Below are 18,287 nucleotides of genomic sequence, written 5' to 3'. Positions count from 1 at the left end.
ATACCAAACATATAAATTCATGCCCTGGACAAACCAAACATGAAATAGTTTGCAAAATAAGCAGTAAATAGTGTAATTTGAATCGAATAAAAAATAATAGAATCGGACCATTTGGTATTGAAATCGAATCGAATCGAATGATGTGTGAATCGGTACAGCTCTAGTCAAAATACATATCTAAGTGGGAAAGGGCTAACTGATATGACAAACAAACATACTGTGCATAATCAGTTACCTTTAATAATTCTTGATCCCAATTATCATCAGTCATTGTCACTGAATGGACGTAGGTTTTTCTATTCTCTGTACTTGTCGACAGGGGCATCGATATTGGGTTTGGTGTCTGAGAAAATGGTGGCCACATAGAGGGGGATGACAAAGGCATCCTGCCTGGAATGCCAAGGTTTGGGGGAAGCTCGGAACTATAGAAATTTGAAGCTGACATTGGTGGCGGTATAAACGATGCTGATGTAGTAATTGGAGTCGAAAACTTGCCAATACCCAAGCTTGGGCCAGAAAACAAAGTATAACCGGCAGACTCTGTCATTAAATTTGTACCTAAAAAGTGTCCATTGCCATTGCTACCAGTACTCAATGGCTCATTAAACAAAGAATTAAAATTAGAAAATTGCTTAGGAGTAAATTCTTTTGAATTGACTGATAGCCTGTGTTGGGGGTACACAGAAGTAGGGGGAGCTATCACTTCAGGTGTCTCATAATGCTTCTTCATAAAATCCATGGCAAACTTGTCTGTATAGCCACTGCTTGCAGGAGTGTTAGTCCACAGACCTTGCTTACGAAAAGTATCGTTCTTCTCAAAGTCTCTTGCAATATCAGCAGAAACTCTTTCCAACATATCTGAACGATCCTGTTTGGATACACTTTTACCATTATAAATCTGATTAACAACAGAAGCTGCAAGTTCTGCTATTAACTCTGCATCGGTTTTCTTAACATACTCTTCTCCCACCTTCTGAATCTCTTTAAAAACACTATCAGAAAGAATGTCACTGTCTTCTAAACTCCCCTTTCCTGTTGAACTCCAAGAAACCGGACTGTTGACTGGTTTATCCAAGTTATTGATCTGGTTCTTTCCAGATAAAATATGGCTTCTAAGAGGCTTTAAAGGTTTAGGTGCATCAATGGAAAAACCAGACAGTTCACTCCTTTCACTAACATCCGATTTTGAACTACTTCGACTCATTTCCTTCTCATTTTTGCTACTGTCAGGCAATAGTTTTGAGTTACCATTAGCTTCAACCCTACCACTATCCTGACTGCCCCGAAAGTCACTGTATGCGTCAGAATGAATATCGATGTCATCCAACTCATCCATGGATGGTTTCACAGTTTTTCCTATCAGTGGAGGGTTGTCAATCAAATCAAATGAGTTCACAACACCAGGCTGTTTCTGGGAATTTATATTGAAAGAATTCACACCTTCTGACCAATGAGGATATGTGGTGCTAAAAGATGATGGTGATGGTTGAGAAATTGCCACACCTACAGAAAATTGTGGTACACTCGCCATAGAATTGCTTGGAGATATTTTGCTGTGAGTCTTACCAGTATCTAAAACACCTGTCATACCAGAAACTTTAGATGAATAATCCATGCTCACTTTCACACTTTCTGTCAAGCTATCGACGTTATTCACACTTTTCCCTACGGTATACCAGTCATTAGCTACCGCTGGCACACCACTAGAGCCGAGTTCGTGACGTCTTTTGAGAGCCAACTCCCGAGCTGCTTTCGCGTGTGACAAAATGGACACTACATCGTCAATCACAGCGAATTTAAGCGACTGTTTGAGGAAATCCCCCAGACCTCCCACCTGCTTTATCCGCTCAATGGCTTCAAATGGAAACACGTCCATCTCCTGTTGCAGTTGGGGATCATTAATTGGCATGGGGCCACTTGCCTCGAGGATTTCAGCAAAGAAACTGAAATAGGAAACTAGTTTATTAAATGAGCCATGCTCCTTGAAAAAGGGGTTTAATGCATGTGTGTAAAGTGTCATCCAAGATTAGCCAATGCAGTCCGCACAAGCTAATCAGGGACGACAATTTCCACCTAAACTAAATGTTTGCTAAGAAGAGACTTTCTGGAAACGAAAAATATCATAAAAGCGGAAAGTGTCGTCACTGATTAACCTTTGCCGACTGCAAATGGTTATCTGGGACTACATGTACACTTTATGCAAATGAAACTCCCTTTTTACAGTAAACGGCTCAAATGTATTTTTCTGTTTTTAAGGTTTTGCTTGGTTGCTAAGTTCAACTTTTGCTATGTTTATCAGCACACTTTTTGCAGTGTTTAGTATTACATGTATTTCTATCACATAATGCTCTATAGACACTTTTATGAACATTCTCAGCCGATCAGGCTAAACAGAATTGATTTTACATGCTAGGGCTAGTAACTAAGAGCTGCTTTTCTTAAATTATTCCTTTCCCACTCAGAAGAACAAGGGCTGTTTGTAAAACATGCATGCCCCCCATATGGGCTGTCAGTTGTAGTGGCAGCCATTGTGTGAATGCGTTTTTTGTCACTATGACCTTGACCTTTGACCTAATGTAAGTTATCATCCGGAAACCATTGTAGTATTTCGAGTCACTGTGACCTTGACCTAGTGACCTGAAAATCAATAGGGGTCATCTGCCAGTCATGATCAATGTACCAATGAAGTTTCATGATCCTAGGCGTAAGCATTCTTGAGTTATCATCCGGAAACCATTTTACTATTTTGAGTCACTGTGACCTTGACCTTTGACCTTGTGACCTAACAAGAGCTGTCAGAGGACAGCGCGCTCAACTATTCGAGTGCTTGACAGTATAACGTAAGCCATCATGGGGAAATTGTTCATATTCAATAATTTATTAGACAATCTTTCAAAAATAAAAAAAGGAACCAAAAAAAAAAAAATGCGGGGGGGAAGGGTGGGGGGAACGAGAGGGGGGTTTAATGTGGGGTGTGGAAATTTATTAGATGTTTTAAAAAAAAAATGAGGGGGGGGGGTTGGGGGGTTAGGGGGGAGAGAGAGGGGGGTATAATGTTGGGTGTGGCAATTTTTTAGATGATGTTTAAAAAAAGAAAATTGGGGGGGGGGGGGGGTGAGGTTGGGGGGGGGGGGGGGTGAGGTTGGGGGGGGGGAGGGATTCTGGTACGGGCGTGGGGTATTGTTTGGGTGGAATCCATTGTGGTATTCAGGTAAGTGTTGTTATGCCAACGTAATAATAAAATGTGATCATAAATAAAGAAGTTATGGCAATTTAAGCAAATTGTTCAATTATCTAAGTGTAAAGGGGCCATAATTATTTCAAAATGCTTGATACAGTGGTCTGCTCTTGTTTATAGGTTGGGGTCATGTTGGTAAACAAGTATGCAACATATAAAAGCAATATGTCAAAGGATATAGGAAATATTTGGGGTAGTACGCAAACTTTAACATAGATTTATCAAATATATGCATATTCTAAGTATAAAAGGACAAAATGCTTGATAGAGTTGTCTGCTCTTGTTTATAGGTTGGGGTGATGTTGGTAAACAAGTATGCAAAATATAAAAGCAATATGTCAAGGGACAATGAAAAAAATAATTAATGATCTCACACTGACATGAACAAATATCCTCTATTTATTAAACATGAAATTTAAACTTATTGCATTTGTTTCCCCTGTATATAAGAAAGATATAATAGTGTATTACCTCCCCTGTCCTGCTTATATTTATATTAATCAACAAAATTAAACATTAACACAATATTTAATATACAAAATATACAAAAAAAATCTCATATTCTGATAATATTTTTACTGATCCACTTTATTTTACTCCAATGATGATGTTTCATTGGACTGATAATTATAGATTTAGGATTACAGACCAGTTGCTTCAGTTATATTGTTCAGAGTTCGCCCTGTTGGCCGCGTATGCGTTCTTGAGTTATCATCCAAAAACCATTTTACCATTTCGAGTCACCGTGACCTTGACCTTTGACCTAGTGACCTCAAAATCAATAGGGGTCATCTGCGAATCATGATCAATGTTCCTATTAAGTTTCATGATCCTAGGCCCAAGCGTTCTTTAGTTATCATCCGGAAATCACCTGGTGGACGGACCAACCGACATGTGCAAAGCAATATACCCCTCTTCTTCGAAGGGGGGCATAAAAATGTTCAAACAGCATAAAACCAGAACAGCCTGCGAGTAACTTGCAGTCTGTTCAGGCTTTACGCTGTTTGCTGCTCATCAGTATCTAAGGGTTGGAAATGATGCCTTTTTAACTTGAATCTAGTAAGAAAGGTCTTAGATTAAATTTTACTTTCTAAGGGACTAAAAATACGTAACAAGAGCACCACATAACGGGTGCCACTCTCGGCTGCAGTAGCATTTTTGAAGAAATAAACGCTTGTCAGAATATTTGTTTTTGGCTTTTTTAGAGGTCACAGTAACCTTGACCTTTGACCTAGTGACCCAAATATGGGTGGGCGTGTAGAACTCATCAAGGTGCAGCTACATATGAAGTTTCAAAGTTGTAGGTGGAAGCATTTTGACTTTAGAGCCAATGTTTAAAACCTTGATAAAATGTTAAGGTTTTACCACGACGTGGACGACACGACAACGGACACGACACGACGAACTGGCTATGACAATACCTCGGGTTTTCTCCGAAAACAGCAGAGCTAAAAATACGTATCTAAGTGGTAAAGGAGAGTGGCAGTAGAAATTATGCTCGTCTCTACCAAATCAGCTAGTCGGCATGGCTGATGTATTTAACGTGATTTTCTGTATCATTCACATATTCACTTATGCCCAATTAAATGATCAAGAACTGAGATATACCACACAGGTATTTAAACTGTAAATCCCTGAAATTACATGAAAATATAATTCAACCTACATAAATCATTCACAAAGCCAATTTACTATTTTGTATTGTTTACTATATTCACAATTTTGTATAATTTAGATAACATTTGGTCATTTACAAATATGATATAATTCATTTTTTTCACAGACTTAATGAAATCTTATCTTTTTGCACGCACACGCATGCACCCAACCTGTGTTGTGACAGATACATTGAGTAATGAGTAGCTGCAATAATGTGCTTTACAACAGATGACAATATATCCTTACGAAAACAGATTCTCCGTTACTTCATCTGGTTTGTTAGCTTTAACTGTCACAGCGTAGGTATTCTCAAACATTGCCACATCTTTCTGCAGCTGTTTTGGCACTGAAAAAGGTCTGATGTTGGCCTCATTTCTGCAATGAAAGAAAAACAAATCTGTACTAAGAGTTGTAAGAGTTTATCAAACTTTACAAACAATCTATAAACAAATTTTTTAAATAAAATTCATTTTAATTATTAAATACTTACCTGTTATCGTATGCTTACACTTTCCAAGGGGAAATAACTCATCCTGAATTTTAACTGGGAATCCGCCACCTCAATACCGTAATACAGGCCAGGTTAAACATAGTGCAATGCAACCTAGCCAAAAATCGGTAACCAACCCTCAATATTCTTTCAATATATATACAAAAATATTAATCGAATAGCGGGGTGGGAGGTGGGACTTACCGATAACAGGTAAGTATTTAATAATTAAAATGAATTTTATTTAAAAAATTTGTTTTAATGTCATAAATACTGACCTGTTATCGTATGCTGATTTTGCAGCTGCGGTGGGAAGGTTCGTATATATTTTCCCAACACAGTAGAACCCATAAACAGGGTTATCAGCTAATGATATCAAGTAATCTTTGTTAAAACGGTTTTAATTATGACTTCTCGGACAGAGTAATATGTCTATGTCGTAAAGAAGACACTACCGTTAGTGAAACCACAACAAGCCCAAACGTATACAAATTGTATTGTTGGCACTTCAGAAAACGAAGATAAAAAGATGACAAGGTGGTCGGATTCCTCCAGTAAACAGCTTAGAGCACGTCAAAAAGTGGGGTGTGATTAATATATGCCCACAAAACAGACAGAGCTCTTAATTCATGCGGTCAGATCCTAAAAAGGAATGAATCCTTAGATAGGATAAGATTAACTTTCCTTAGTCGAGGTCTAACCCCGAGAAATAGAGGCCACAGACACATCTCCCCCCCCTTTTTTGGGGGAAATGAAGAGTGTCTTTGAGAACCTCGAATGGACTTCTGACTAACACTGCTGAGATAGAACTTCAAAGCCCTGATTGCCCAAAGAAGTTTATCCTCATCTTCATGACTACCAGTTTAAGAAAACTTGGAAACTTGAAGGTAGAAGCCATATAGAGGACTTGATATTAAGCAAGGAATCCTGGCTGACACAACAAAGTGAAAACGACAATAGATCCAACTGGAATTGGTCGTATTCAACAGAAAAAGCATGAATTTCACTTCTCCGTATGGTAAAAGCCATAATAAGAAGGAAAACCGTCTTAAAATTATATTGGAACTGTTAATAAGCCTGATGAAAAAGGTTCATAGGGAGCTCATTAAGCATCCCAACATGTTACACAAGTCAAAACCGCTTAAGAAGGTAAAGGAACGAAAAACATAGTGTTGACGTTCCATAGTTTGGATCAGTTCCAAAATAGGTAAGACAGCACAGAGTTGCGATGACTTACACAAAACAAGGTATACGAAAGCATAATTTCTATCCTTTGATGAAGAAAAGAACAAATTTCTTATCATCAAGAAAAAGATGAGAAAAACCTCTATGTATCTAGCAGAGTGATTAAGGTAATAACTATGCTCTCAATTACCCAGTAAAAAATGATTTTCCATAGAACCTTTATACAGTTCTGATGGAATTATCCTTGCACAAGTAACAAGGATTGAAACTAACAGAAAAACGTTCTTCTGTAGAGATAACTAAAAGTTATTAATGGCCAGACATGAAGTGGCACATGTTTGGATCAGTAAAAATATGTCTCAGTGAGATATGATATTTGACCTGTGAAGAAGTTTCCTGAAAATAATTGTACAGGAGACTTAAAAGGTCGTAGAACCATAATCCCATGGTTCATTAAGTATATTTCATGAAATTATGGCAAAAACTCAGTTATTGCAAAAACTCACCAAGAAGGCAAGATATTCCAGTTTATGTCAATGGACGAATGTATAACAATCGCACACCCTGCTGGATCGATTTCTGTGAACTGCATTGTTGACGTTGTTCAGCATACCGGTATACACTGCGATATACGATCGCAAAACGCTAATAACTAGCGTTTGATGATAAACAACATGCTTTGATATACTATGTACACCATGCAACTCGTCTGCAACTTCACTGCCGCGCATGCGCAATTACATTATTGAACCCAACGGAAAAATAATTCATAAGAAAGAACTGCAGGACAAAAGGTCCAACAGGGCATTGAGACGAACTGGTATGAGAAAGACGATAGAGAAAATTTGTTGTTCTTGCAAAGAACGAATAAGTTTCTGATTTCCAGTTACAAGGAGTGATAATATGATCACCTCCGTGTCTGTAAGTAAACCACGACCGATGTGTGATAGTTGAAACCATCACAAAGGAATCGTGAAAATGTGTTGTAAATGAAAAACAGCTAAAAAGAATTTTCGCTTTTCAAGATGTAGATGTGCAGGTGATATTCGTTAGGATACCACATAATTGAGAAAATCAAGATACGTTGTTCTATGTGATCGTCCATAACCTTATCTGCTCACATCTGTGTAAGATGTAAGGAAGGTTGTGGTAGAATAAACTATATTCTTGCCAAGATAATCTTCTAGTCTAGACACCACTGAATAGTGGTAAATAATGACAAAAAGATGGAAATCTGTGTCATTAAATAATCCCGAGATTAATACAATTATCTTAAAAATAAAGCTGAAACGGACGTAAGAAAAGACGTCTCAGCAGAAGGACCGGTGACCGGACCGGTAAATACCGACCGGTGACCGAAACCATTTGTCAAGGATGGGTGGGCAAAGAAACCACGGCAAGCCGAACTTTCCCACTCCAAACACACTTGAAAATTGGTAGAATAGGACAGTGTTTAACACTTATAAGTTTATGACCTATCTACAGAATATAGCCTCTTCTTGAACCAATAACAGGCGCCTTTAAAATCCTGGATAATACAGGTCGCGAAGTCATCGATTTGCGAAGTACGGAAATATGATTGATAGTGGTACCTCCGGAATCGGAGGTGTGATGGCAGAAAAAGGTGAAAACCCTAGGGGTAACCTTAAGCGGGTCCACGCTTGCCGGTAGAATGCATGGAAGTATAAAATTCTGACTTGATTAATCCATTTACTTCAAGACTTCTAACCTGGACGAATTCCGAAAGGAATACGACCAGTTATAGGAAGACGGCCTGTTATGGCCAGAAGTGTAATAGAAGAATAACTTTAAGATGAGGTCCCTCCAGATCCTAGGATCTAAGATCTGAGTTCAATAGGTCCTAAGCCATCTACAAGACTGTAGCCGCTATGCGGTCAATCTGATAGGCAATCCTATGTATCAGAACTCTTGTTGATTCCAGTAGCTTGAAAATATGCACTGCCGTAGGAGCAATAGAAAAGAAGAAGTCGATACAAATGTCGTCTTGCTAATCCTGCTAGCGTCATTAATGTGTCCCAACTGTTCCGTGACACTGACTGCAAAGTCTGTAGCAGACAGGTAAAGGCGGTTAAAACAATTCATCCTTCGGGTCTCGAACATAAATTAATAGAGGTAAAATAGTAATGTTCGACCTCAATGCTAGTCTCCGAGCCCACTTCAGCCGATCTATCTGCAAGACCAGTAGTCTGCATGTAGCCGGTTGAGATAGAAGTACAAATAACAGATATAGCATGATTTGGTAACCGTCGCCAGTAGAACATCAGTATTGAAAAACACAAAAAGTCATGTAGATTGTTAAATCCATAAAATATAGTATTCAATACAATCATAGCCAGGGGTATACAACTATGTAATGTAGACGATACCCGTGATACTAAAAATTGACCGATGAAAACACAGTGGAATACCGGTAATTGGTAAGTGGTGACCGAACAGGACCGGTCAATGACCGGTAACTGTAGCCTGGTGAACGGACCAGTCATAATATGACCGGTGACGTTACCAGTTAAAGACCGAAAAATGGTGGAATCCATATGGTCTGTTATCAATGTCAAGCACTGCTCGGAAAAGAAGATCATGCCAAAAAATCCAATCCGATGGCGATGAGACATCACTTATTCTGACCGGTGATCAGTGATCGTTGATATGACCGATGAATGGTGACCGATGTCCGGTGATCGGGACCGGTATAATATAACTGCGTCAGAATGGAAATATCTGGTGCAGAAGAATGACCATCCACGAAGTCATCTGATAATGTTAACCGGAAAACAAATGTAGATTATCAGTATTAATAGGCATAAGTGTCCTTGTAGTCGTAGTGGAGAAAAGAACAGCTTATCCCAAAGCCTGAATGTTTAACGAACTAGTGTTCGTATACAACTACGGCTCGGTGACTGCAACATGTGTGGATGCCATAAGAAGAACCATCACACGTGGAATGGAGACATGATATTCCTAAAGGAATAAAATGAAGAACGTCGATATGACCAGTAGGTTCATTAACGCCTACGTGAGAAGTGGCGACATCCATATAACTTCGATGCCGAAATATTGTTCGGCTACGCTGGAAATATTGTCTTCTACAATATTGTCTCCGTGAGCATTGACATGATCGCTTACGAGCGTATCAACGCCGAGAACTGCTCAATGAAGGAGAGGTATGTTCGATAACTATCCAGTGGTGCTCAATGCAGTCCGCTGATGTCTACGTGAAGGTTGACGACGTCCTCGTTTCCTGCGATGTCCAGATCTGGATCGGCCGAGATGTGGATCGGCTTCGATGAGACCGAGATCTTCTAGAATAACGTCTCCGTGAGTGACGACGTGATCGCTTACGAGAGCCGCGACGATGAGAACTGCTCGACGAAGAAGAGCGTGTCCGATGTCTAATCCTTGATGAAGACGATGTATTCAACGAAGAATAGGAGAATAATTCAATGAAAAAGACCGAGTTCTTCTTCTTGACCGGTGACTGGTGTTATCGGTGGCAGGCCTAACTGATGACTGTTGACCGGTGACCGGAGCGGTGATCAATGACCGGACCGGTGACCGGACCAGACCGTTGACATGACCGGACCGGTGACATGACCGGACCGGTGACATGACCGGTGACCGGACCGGTGACATGACCGGTGACCGGACCGGTGACATGACCGGTGATCAATGACCGGACCGGTGACCGGACCGGACCGGTGACATAACCGGTGACATGATCGGTGACCGGACCGGACATCGGACCGGTGATCAATGACCGGACTGGTGACCGGACCGGTGACATGACCGGTGACATGACCGGTGATCAATGACCGGACTGGTGACCGGACCGGTGACATGACCGGTGACCGGACCGGTGATCAATGACCGGACCGGTGACATGACCGGTCGGTCAGACGTCGATCAATGGTCCGTGATCAACGTCCCCGGTGACGTACCGGTCATATCATGACCAGTGTTGTCACCGGATAATGACTGTATGGCGGATGCCAAATGGTCCGGCATTGGTCGATGTCCTTGACCAATGCCATCGGGTAAAGACCGGCTGACGGGTGTCTCCATATGGTCTGATGTTGACCGACTGTCTAAGAGACTTAGCATAGTACGGTCGCGATCGTGCCCGATACCCGGTGACTGATACTGCAACTATCATCCATGATCTGCGAAGTCACCGGGTATTTATCCACTCTTGTTTCTGCGACCATCATGTAGTCGAATATATGAAAAACAAGAGCAAAGCATATTCAACCATAAACTGGTCACAGACCAGATTATCATACGGCACATAAAATCATTATTTGACCATAATGAAAATTATAATAATACTGCCGTAGATCATAAATTAAACAAAAGTTTAATTCAAAACAGATGAAAAATAAAATGACAATCAATTAGATTGTCATACTGAACGTTAAAATCATTATTGCACACAATGGCAAATGATAAACAATCTGTCAATAGAAGAACACGCTTTGCACGATCTCGTAACACATTAGAAGAACATGCTTTGCACGTTCTAGCAATGTATTAGAAGAGCACGTTTTGCACGTGGTCGTTCGCGCCTGAAAACACCCAGCATGGTAGAAATAAACCATTGTTCGATAAAAACAAGCATGGCTTACCTTTTACAAATGAAACAAAATCCATTAAATCCACACAAATTAATCCGAATGAGAAATAAAAAGATAAATAACACAATTTATCTATTCAAAACCCCAATCAACCAAGTGAAAAACAATACTTTAATTCAGAGCCGTAAAAGACACGTATACACCTGGTTGATCCGGAAAGAATATTGAGGGTTGGTTACCGATTTTTGGCTAGGTTGCATTGCACTATGTTTAACCTGGCCTGTATTACGGTATTGAGGTGGCGGATTCCCAGTTAAAATTCCGGATGAGTTATTTCCCCTTGGAAAGTATAAGCATACGATAACAGGTCAGTATTTATGACATTAAAACATTTATCATTTATCTCTAATTTTACAAAAAATATAAGAACATAACTTTTTTTCCATATAAATAAACAATGCAAACAAAATTAAGCATTTTTAAACGCTTGGGCAATCTTAATCTTATAGATGAGCATAACACTAATATACTTAATTATGACATGATCAGCACAGACCACAGAATCCTACATCAGCAAATCTCATTTTTAGCTCTAGCTGTTGGAAATCTTTTACATGAGCATATATGACTCGAACCTTGCTCTGGGAAAATCAGGCTTAATGCATGTGCATCAAGTGTTGTCAGGCTTAATACATGTGCATCAAGTGTCGTCAGGCTTAATACATGTGCATCAAGTGTCGTCAGGCTTAATGCATGTGCATCAAGTGTCATCAGGCTTAATACATGTGCATCAAGTGTCGTCAGGCTTAATGCATGTGCACCAAGTGTCGTCAAGCTTAATGCATGTGCATCAAGTGTCGTCAGGCTTAATGCATGTGCATCAAGTGTTGTCCAGAAAACCAGGCTAAATGCATGTGCATCAAGTGTTGTCCAGAAAACCAGGCTTAATGCATGTGCATCAATTGTTGTCCAGAAAACCAGGCTTAATGCATGTGCATAAAGTGTCGTCCATGATTATCCTGACCAGGCTTAATGCATGTGCATCAAGTGTCGTCAGGCTTAATGCATGTGCATCAAGTGTCGTCCAAGATTATCCTGACCAGGCTTAATGCATGTGCATCAAGTGTCGTCAGGCTTAATGCATGTGCATCAAGTGTCATCCATGATTATCCTGACCAGGCTTAATGCATGTGCATCAAGTGTCGTCAGGCTTAATGCATGTGCATCAAGTGTCGTCCAAGATTATCCTGACCAGGCTTAATGCATGTGCATCAAGTGTCGTCAGGCTTAATGCATGTGCATCAAGTGTAATCCATGATTATCCTGACCAGGCTTAATGCATGTGCATCAAGTGTCATCCATGATTATCCTGACCAGGCTTAATGCATGTGCATCAAGTGTCGTCCATGATTATCCTGACCAGGCTTAATGCATGTGCATCAAGTGTCGTCAGGCTTAATGCATGTGCATCAAGTGTCGTCCATGATTATCCTGACCAGGCTTAATGCATGTGCATCAAGTGTCGTCAGGCTTAATGCATGTGCATCAAGTGTCGTCAGGCTTAATGCATGTGCATCAAGTGTCGTCCATGATTATCCTGACCAGGCTTAATGCATGTGCATCAAGTGTCGTCAGGCTTAATGCATGTGCATCAAGTGTCGTCCATGATTATCCTGACCAGGCTTAATGCATGTGCATCAAGTGTCGTCAGGCTTAATGCATGTGCATCAAGTGTCGTCCATGATTATCCTGACCAGGCTTAATGCATGTGCATCAAGTGACGTCAGGCTTAATGCATGTGCATCAAGTGTCATCCATGATTATCCTGACCAGGCTTAATGCATGTGCATCAAGTGTCGTCAGGCTTAATGCATGTGCATCAAGTGTCATCCATGATTATCCTGACCAGGCTTAATGCATGTGCATCAAGTGTCGTCCATGATTATCCTGACCAGGCTTAATGCATGTGCATCAAGTGTCATCCATGATTATCCTGACCAGGCTTAATGCATGTGCATCAAGTGTCGTCAGGCTTTATGCATGTGCATCAAGTGTCGTCAGGCTTAATGCATGTGCATCAAGTGTCGTCCATTATTATCCTGACCAGGCTTAATGCATGTGCATCACGTGTTGTCCAAGATTATCCTGACCAGGCTTAATGCATGTGCATCAAGTGTCGTCCATGATTATCCTGACCAGGCTTAATGCATGTGCATCAAGTGTCGTCAGGCTTAATGCATGTGCATCACGTGTTGTCCAAGATTATCCTGACCAGGCTTAATGCATGTGCATCAAGTGTCGTCAATGATTATCCTGACCAGGCTTAATGCATGTGCATCAAGTGTCGTCAGGCTTAATGCATGTGCATCAAGTGTCGTCCATGATTATCCTGACCAGGCTTAATGCATGTGCATCAAGTGTCGTCCATGATTATCCTGACCAGGCTTAATGCATGTGCATCAAGTGTCGTCCATGATTATCCTGACCAGGCTTAATGCATGTGCATCAAGTGTCGTCCATGATTATCCTGACCAGGCTTAATGCATGTGCATCAAGTGTCGTCCATGATTATCCTGACCAGGCTTAATGCATGTGCATCAAGTGTCGTCCATGATTATCCTGACCAGGCTTAATGCATGTGCATCAAGTGTCATCCAAGATTATCCTGACCAGGCTTAATGCATGTGCATCAAGTGTCGTCAGGCTTAATGCATGTGCATCAAGTGTCGTCAGGCTTAATGCATGTGCATCAAGTGTCGTCCATGATTATCCTGACCAGGCTTAATGCATGTGCATCAAGTGTCGTCCAAGATTATCCTGACCAGGCTTAATGCATGTGCATCAAGTGTCGTCCATGATTATCCTGACCAGGCTTAATGCATGTGCATCAAGTGTCGTCCAAGATTATCCTGACCAGGCTTAATGCATGTGCATCAAGTGTCGTCCATGATTATCCTGACCAGGCTTAATGCATGTGCATGAAGTGTCGTCCATGATTATCCTGACCAGGCTTAATGCATGTGCATCAAGTGTCATCCATGATTATCCTGACCAGGCTTAATGCATGTGCATCAAGTGTCGTCAGGCTTAATGCATGTGCATCAAGTGTCGTCCATGATTATCCTGACCAGGCTTAATGCATGTGCATCAAGTGTCATCCATGATTATCCTGAACAGGCTTAATGCATGTGCATCAAGTGTCGTCAGGCTTAATGCATGTGCATCAAGTGTCATCCATGATTATCCTGACCAGGCTTAATGCATGTGCATCAAGTGTCGTCCATGATTATCCTGACCAGGCTTAATGCATGTGCATCAAGTGTCATCCATGATTATCCTGAACAGGCTTAATGCATGTGCATGAAGTGTCGTCCATGATTATCCTGACCAGGCTTAATGCATGTGCATCAAGTGTCGTCCAAGATTATCCTGACCAGGCTTAATGCATGTGCATCAAGTGTCGTCAGGCTTAATGCATGTGCATCAAGTGTCGTCCATGATTATCCTGAACAGGCTTAATGCATGTGCATCAAGTGTCGTCCATGATTATCCTGACCAGGCTTAATGCATGTGCATCAAGTGTCATCCATGATTATCCTGAACAGGCTTAATGCATGTGCATCAAGTGTCGTCCAAGATTATCCTGACCAGGCTTAATGCATGTGCATCAAGTGTCGTCAGGCTTAATGCATGTGCATCAAGTGTTGTCCATGATTATCCTGAACAGGCTTAATGCATGTGCATCAAGTGTCGTCCATGATTATCCTGACCAGGCTTAATGCATGTGCATCAAGTGTCGTCCAAGATTATCCTGAACAGTACGCACATGCTAATCAGGCACAACACTTTCCGCCTTTATGGAAGTTTTCGTTTCAAGGATGTCTTCTCTAAACAAAATTCCAGTATAGGCAGAAAGTGTTGTCCCGCATTAGCCTGTGTGAACTGCACAGGCTAATCTGGGACAACACTTTATGCACCTGCATAGAACCTGGTTTTCTAAGAACAAGGCTCGTATAATCAGAGCCAATCTGCAATAATTAACAGTAAGACTCACATCAGGTTACTCTCCTCATCACTCAGAACAGACTTCTCGCTCAAGAGTTTGTCTTCCTTGCCATCAGTAAAGTTGACCTCAACGTTGAGAATCTGCTTGGACTTGTCTTTCTTCTTGCGAGCTTTCTTAGCCTTACCATTCGATGTACTAGACTGAAAGGATTTAGTGAACAATTGTTTGGTTACTAAGATTTTCAGATAATTGTATGCTTATTATCACAGGGGTTATCCGTAGAGGAATTTTTTTTTACATAATACACTCACCACCCAAAGACTGGCTTTACATCAAGAGCTTAATACTACCAGCCAATAAAATAAAAAACTTTCGAAAATAAACATGCAGACATTTCTTTTGCAAATATAGTTCTTCAATACTTTATCAAATAAGAAGCTTTCGTACACATATAAAACATTTCAAATTACCATAACTACATAAATGCATTTTGCCTACTTAAATACCTCGTACATCTCACCTTATTATCGTTGAGCTTGTCTCGTTTGAGCACAGTGGTGTTCTTGATGCAGGGCAGGGTGTACTCTGGTGTCTCTATGTCCTCTATGAAGGCAACAGCACTCGCACCATCAACAATCTCCACCTCTGGCTCAGCTGGAAACACATGAACCATGAGCCTTGTTCTGAGAAAACTGTGGTTGTTCACCCCACAGCTTTAAGTGTCCAAACGTTAAAAAGAAGTCTCTTCTTAGCGAAAATGAAGTTTTAGTGGAAAATGGCATTCCAGATGAGCCTGTTCCAACTGCACAGGCTAATCTGGTAAGAAACTTTAAAGCTTACACACATGCATAAAGCCCAGTTTTCCCAGAACAAAGTTCAACATAGAGATAAATTATTGCTACTTGAAAAAAGCAAGAATGAAAATTTGAAAATCATAACATGGACCACTATGGCACAGTTGTCCTTCACTTGAAGATTATATTGATCATAAATGTTGATATGAGCTAAAAAATGCAAACATAACGTAAATATGAGAGATACTTATTGCTACTGGGCCCTAAAGAGTGACCTCTGTCTACTGAACTTTACTGTAAATATAACATTATTATCTTAATATTCCTTCACAGGTGACCAATACTTTTGCTATAAAACAAATGTAAACTTGTTGGTGTTATAATCAAGTATTTTTTATAATGTTATCAACAAACATTATTTATTTCATGTTGGCACATTATTATTTAATCAGATTTGTTTGCATTAATATCATAGACAAAAGATGTATTCGTCAGAAACAAAATGACCCCTATTGCGCCGCTTTGAAATATTAAAAACAAGGGACAAAATTGTCACAAAACCAGGTTTTCATTGTGAAAAAAAAATCTGATAAAGGGAGAAAACTCAAACTGAACTTTTGAAATGACCAAAAAAAATTAACCCCCTTTGTAAGTTTTTTTTTTTTTTTTTAATCTATTTTTAGTCGTGGCGACCTTGACATTGGAGATATTGACATGATTCTTTCGTGGGACACACCGTCCCATGATGGTGAACAAATGTGCCAAATGATTTTAAAATCTCACAATGAATGACATAGTTATGGCCAGGACAAGCTCATTTATGGCCATTTTTGACCTTTGAACTCAAAGTGTGACCTTGACCTTGGAGATATCGACGTAAATATTTCGCGCGACACACCGTCCAATGATGGTGAACAAATGTGCCAAATGATTTTAAAATCTGACGATGAACGACATAGTTATGGCTCGGACAAGCTCATTTATGGCCATTTTTGACCTTTGAACTCAAAGTGTAACCTTGACCTTGGAGATATCGACGTAATTATTTCGCGCGACACACCGTCCAATGATGGTGAACAAATGTGCCAAATGATTTTAAAATCTGACAATGAACGACATAGTTATGGCCCGGACAAGCTTATTCCGCCAGCCCGCCAGCCAGCCAGCCCGCCAGCCAGCCAGCCAGCCCGCCCGCATTCGCCAATCTAATAACCAGTTTTTTCCTTCGGAAAACCTGGTTAAAAATTACCTTTGACCTTGAAGGATGACCTTGACCTTGAACTTCCACCACTCAAAATGTGCAGCTTCATGAGATACATATGCATGCCAAATATCAAGTTTCTATCTTCAATAATGCAAAAGTTATGGCCACCGTTAAAGTTTTTTTTCGGACAGACTGACATACACATATTCTGTCATACTGATGGACAGTTCAACTGCTATATGCCACCCTACCGGGGGCATAAAAAAAGAATTTCATGTATTTCAGATACAATTGATTAAAGAAGAACTGGTTCTTGTGCATAATGTGATGTTTTGGCATGTTTTAATACATATGGGCTTTTTAAGATCATGACAAACCTTTAATTTACTATAAAACAAGAAATATGTTTGTCAGAAACACTATGTCCCCTACTGTGCTGCTTTGAAGCTATATATTTGACTTTTGACCTTGAAGGATGACCTTCACCTTGACCTTTCACCACTCAAAATGTGCAGCTCCATCAGATACACATGCATGCTAAATATGAAATTGCTATCTTTAATATTGCAAAACTTATGGCAAAATGTTAATGTTGGAGCACACAAACACACAAACCAACCAACCAACAGACAGGGCAAAAACAATATGTCCCCCACTTTAGAGTTGGGGAACATAAAAAAAAACAAAAAACATAATTTGTCGTATGACCCAAAGGTCAAATTTTCATTGCACACATGCCTAAGTTAGTTGTTATCACAAGTCTTAATGAAACTGTTTAAGACTAGTTACCGTAAGAATTGCATTGTGAATGCTCCTGTCGTTTATGTCTCCTTTTGTCTTTCTGCTCTTTCTTCCTTGTAATTCTTTGTTCACTAAAATAGTATACCAAAGTGTATGAAAATGTTCTGTATTTTCACCAACTTTGGAACTATACTTTAATACCAGAGAGTGCAGGTAAACCAATATTGTTTGAAGTCATTTCTTACATCCTTGTGTAAAAATATGTGACTTCTGTAAATAAGACATACAACATTGATAAACTATACTGTTTTCTTTTAATAGAAAATAATTTATTGTATAGTTACATTTAAGATGTTACATAAATCCAGATTAAACAATGTG

The 18,287-nt window shown here is 40.0% G+C and overlaps 2 protein-coding genes across 5 annotated transcripts in view; both read right to left on the bottom strand.

Moving 5' to 3' along the window:
* LOC127867806 (uncharacterized) overlaps positions 1–18,287 on the bottom strand; it is an 83,244-nt gene that overhangs the window by 28,197 nt on the left and 36,760 nt on the right. For all 3 annotated transcript variants that reach the window (XM_052409264.1, XM_052409266.1, XM_052409265.1), the window contains exons 22-26: positions 17,955–18,037; positions 15,688–15,821; positions 15,216–15,367; positions 5,144–5,272; positions 236–1,943 (exon numbers count right to left, since the gene is read on the bottom strand). In XM_052409264.1, coding sequence (XP_052265224.1) covers positions 236–1,943; positions 5,144–5,272; positions 15,216–15,367; positions 15,688–15,821; positions 17,955–18,037 — 2,206 coding nt within the window. The remainder of the gene's footprint in view (positions 1–235; positions 1,944–5,143; positions 5,273–15,215; positions 15,368–15,687; positions 15,822–17,954; positions 18,038–18,287) is intronic.
* LOC127867807 (trichohyalin-like) overlaps positions 16,493–18,287 on the bottom strand; it is a 291,013-nt gene continuing 289,218 nt past the window's right edge. The window contains exons 38-39 of one of the 2 annotated variants that reach the window (XR_008043665.1): positions 16,985–17,195; positions 16,493–16,822 (exon numbers count right to left, since the gene is read on the bottom strand). The gene's annotated coding sequence lies outside the window, so the exon portion shown is untranslated. Of the gene's footprint in view, positions 17,196–18,287 lie in introns of both variants that reach the window. The other variant, XR_008043666.1, reaches the window with a different exon arrangement.

Source organism: Dreissena polymorpha, chromosome 2 (genome assembly GCF_020536995.1).
Source record: "Dreissena polymorpha isolate Duluth1 chromosome 2, UMN_Dpol_1.0, whole genome shotgun sequence".
Lineage (NCBI taxonomy): Eukaryota > Metazoa > Mollusca > Bivalvia > Myida > Dreissenidae > Dreissena > Dreissena polymorpha.
This window is presented reverse-complemented; position numbering and strand designations above follow the sequence as displayed.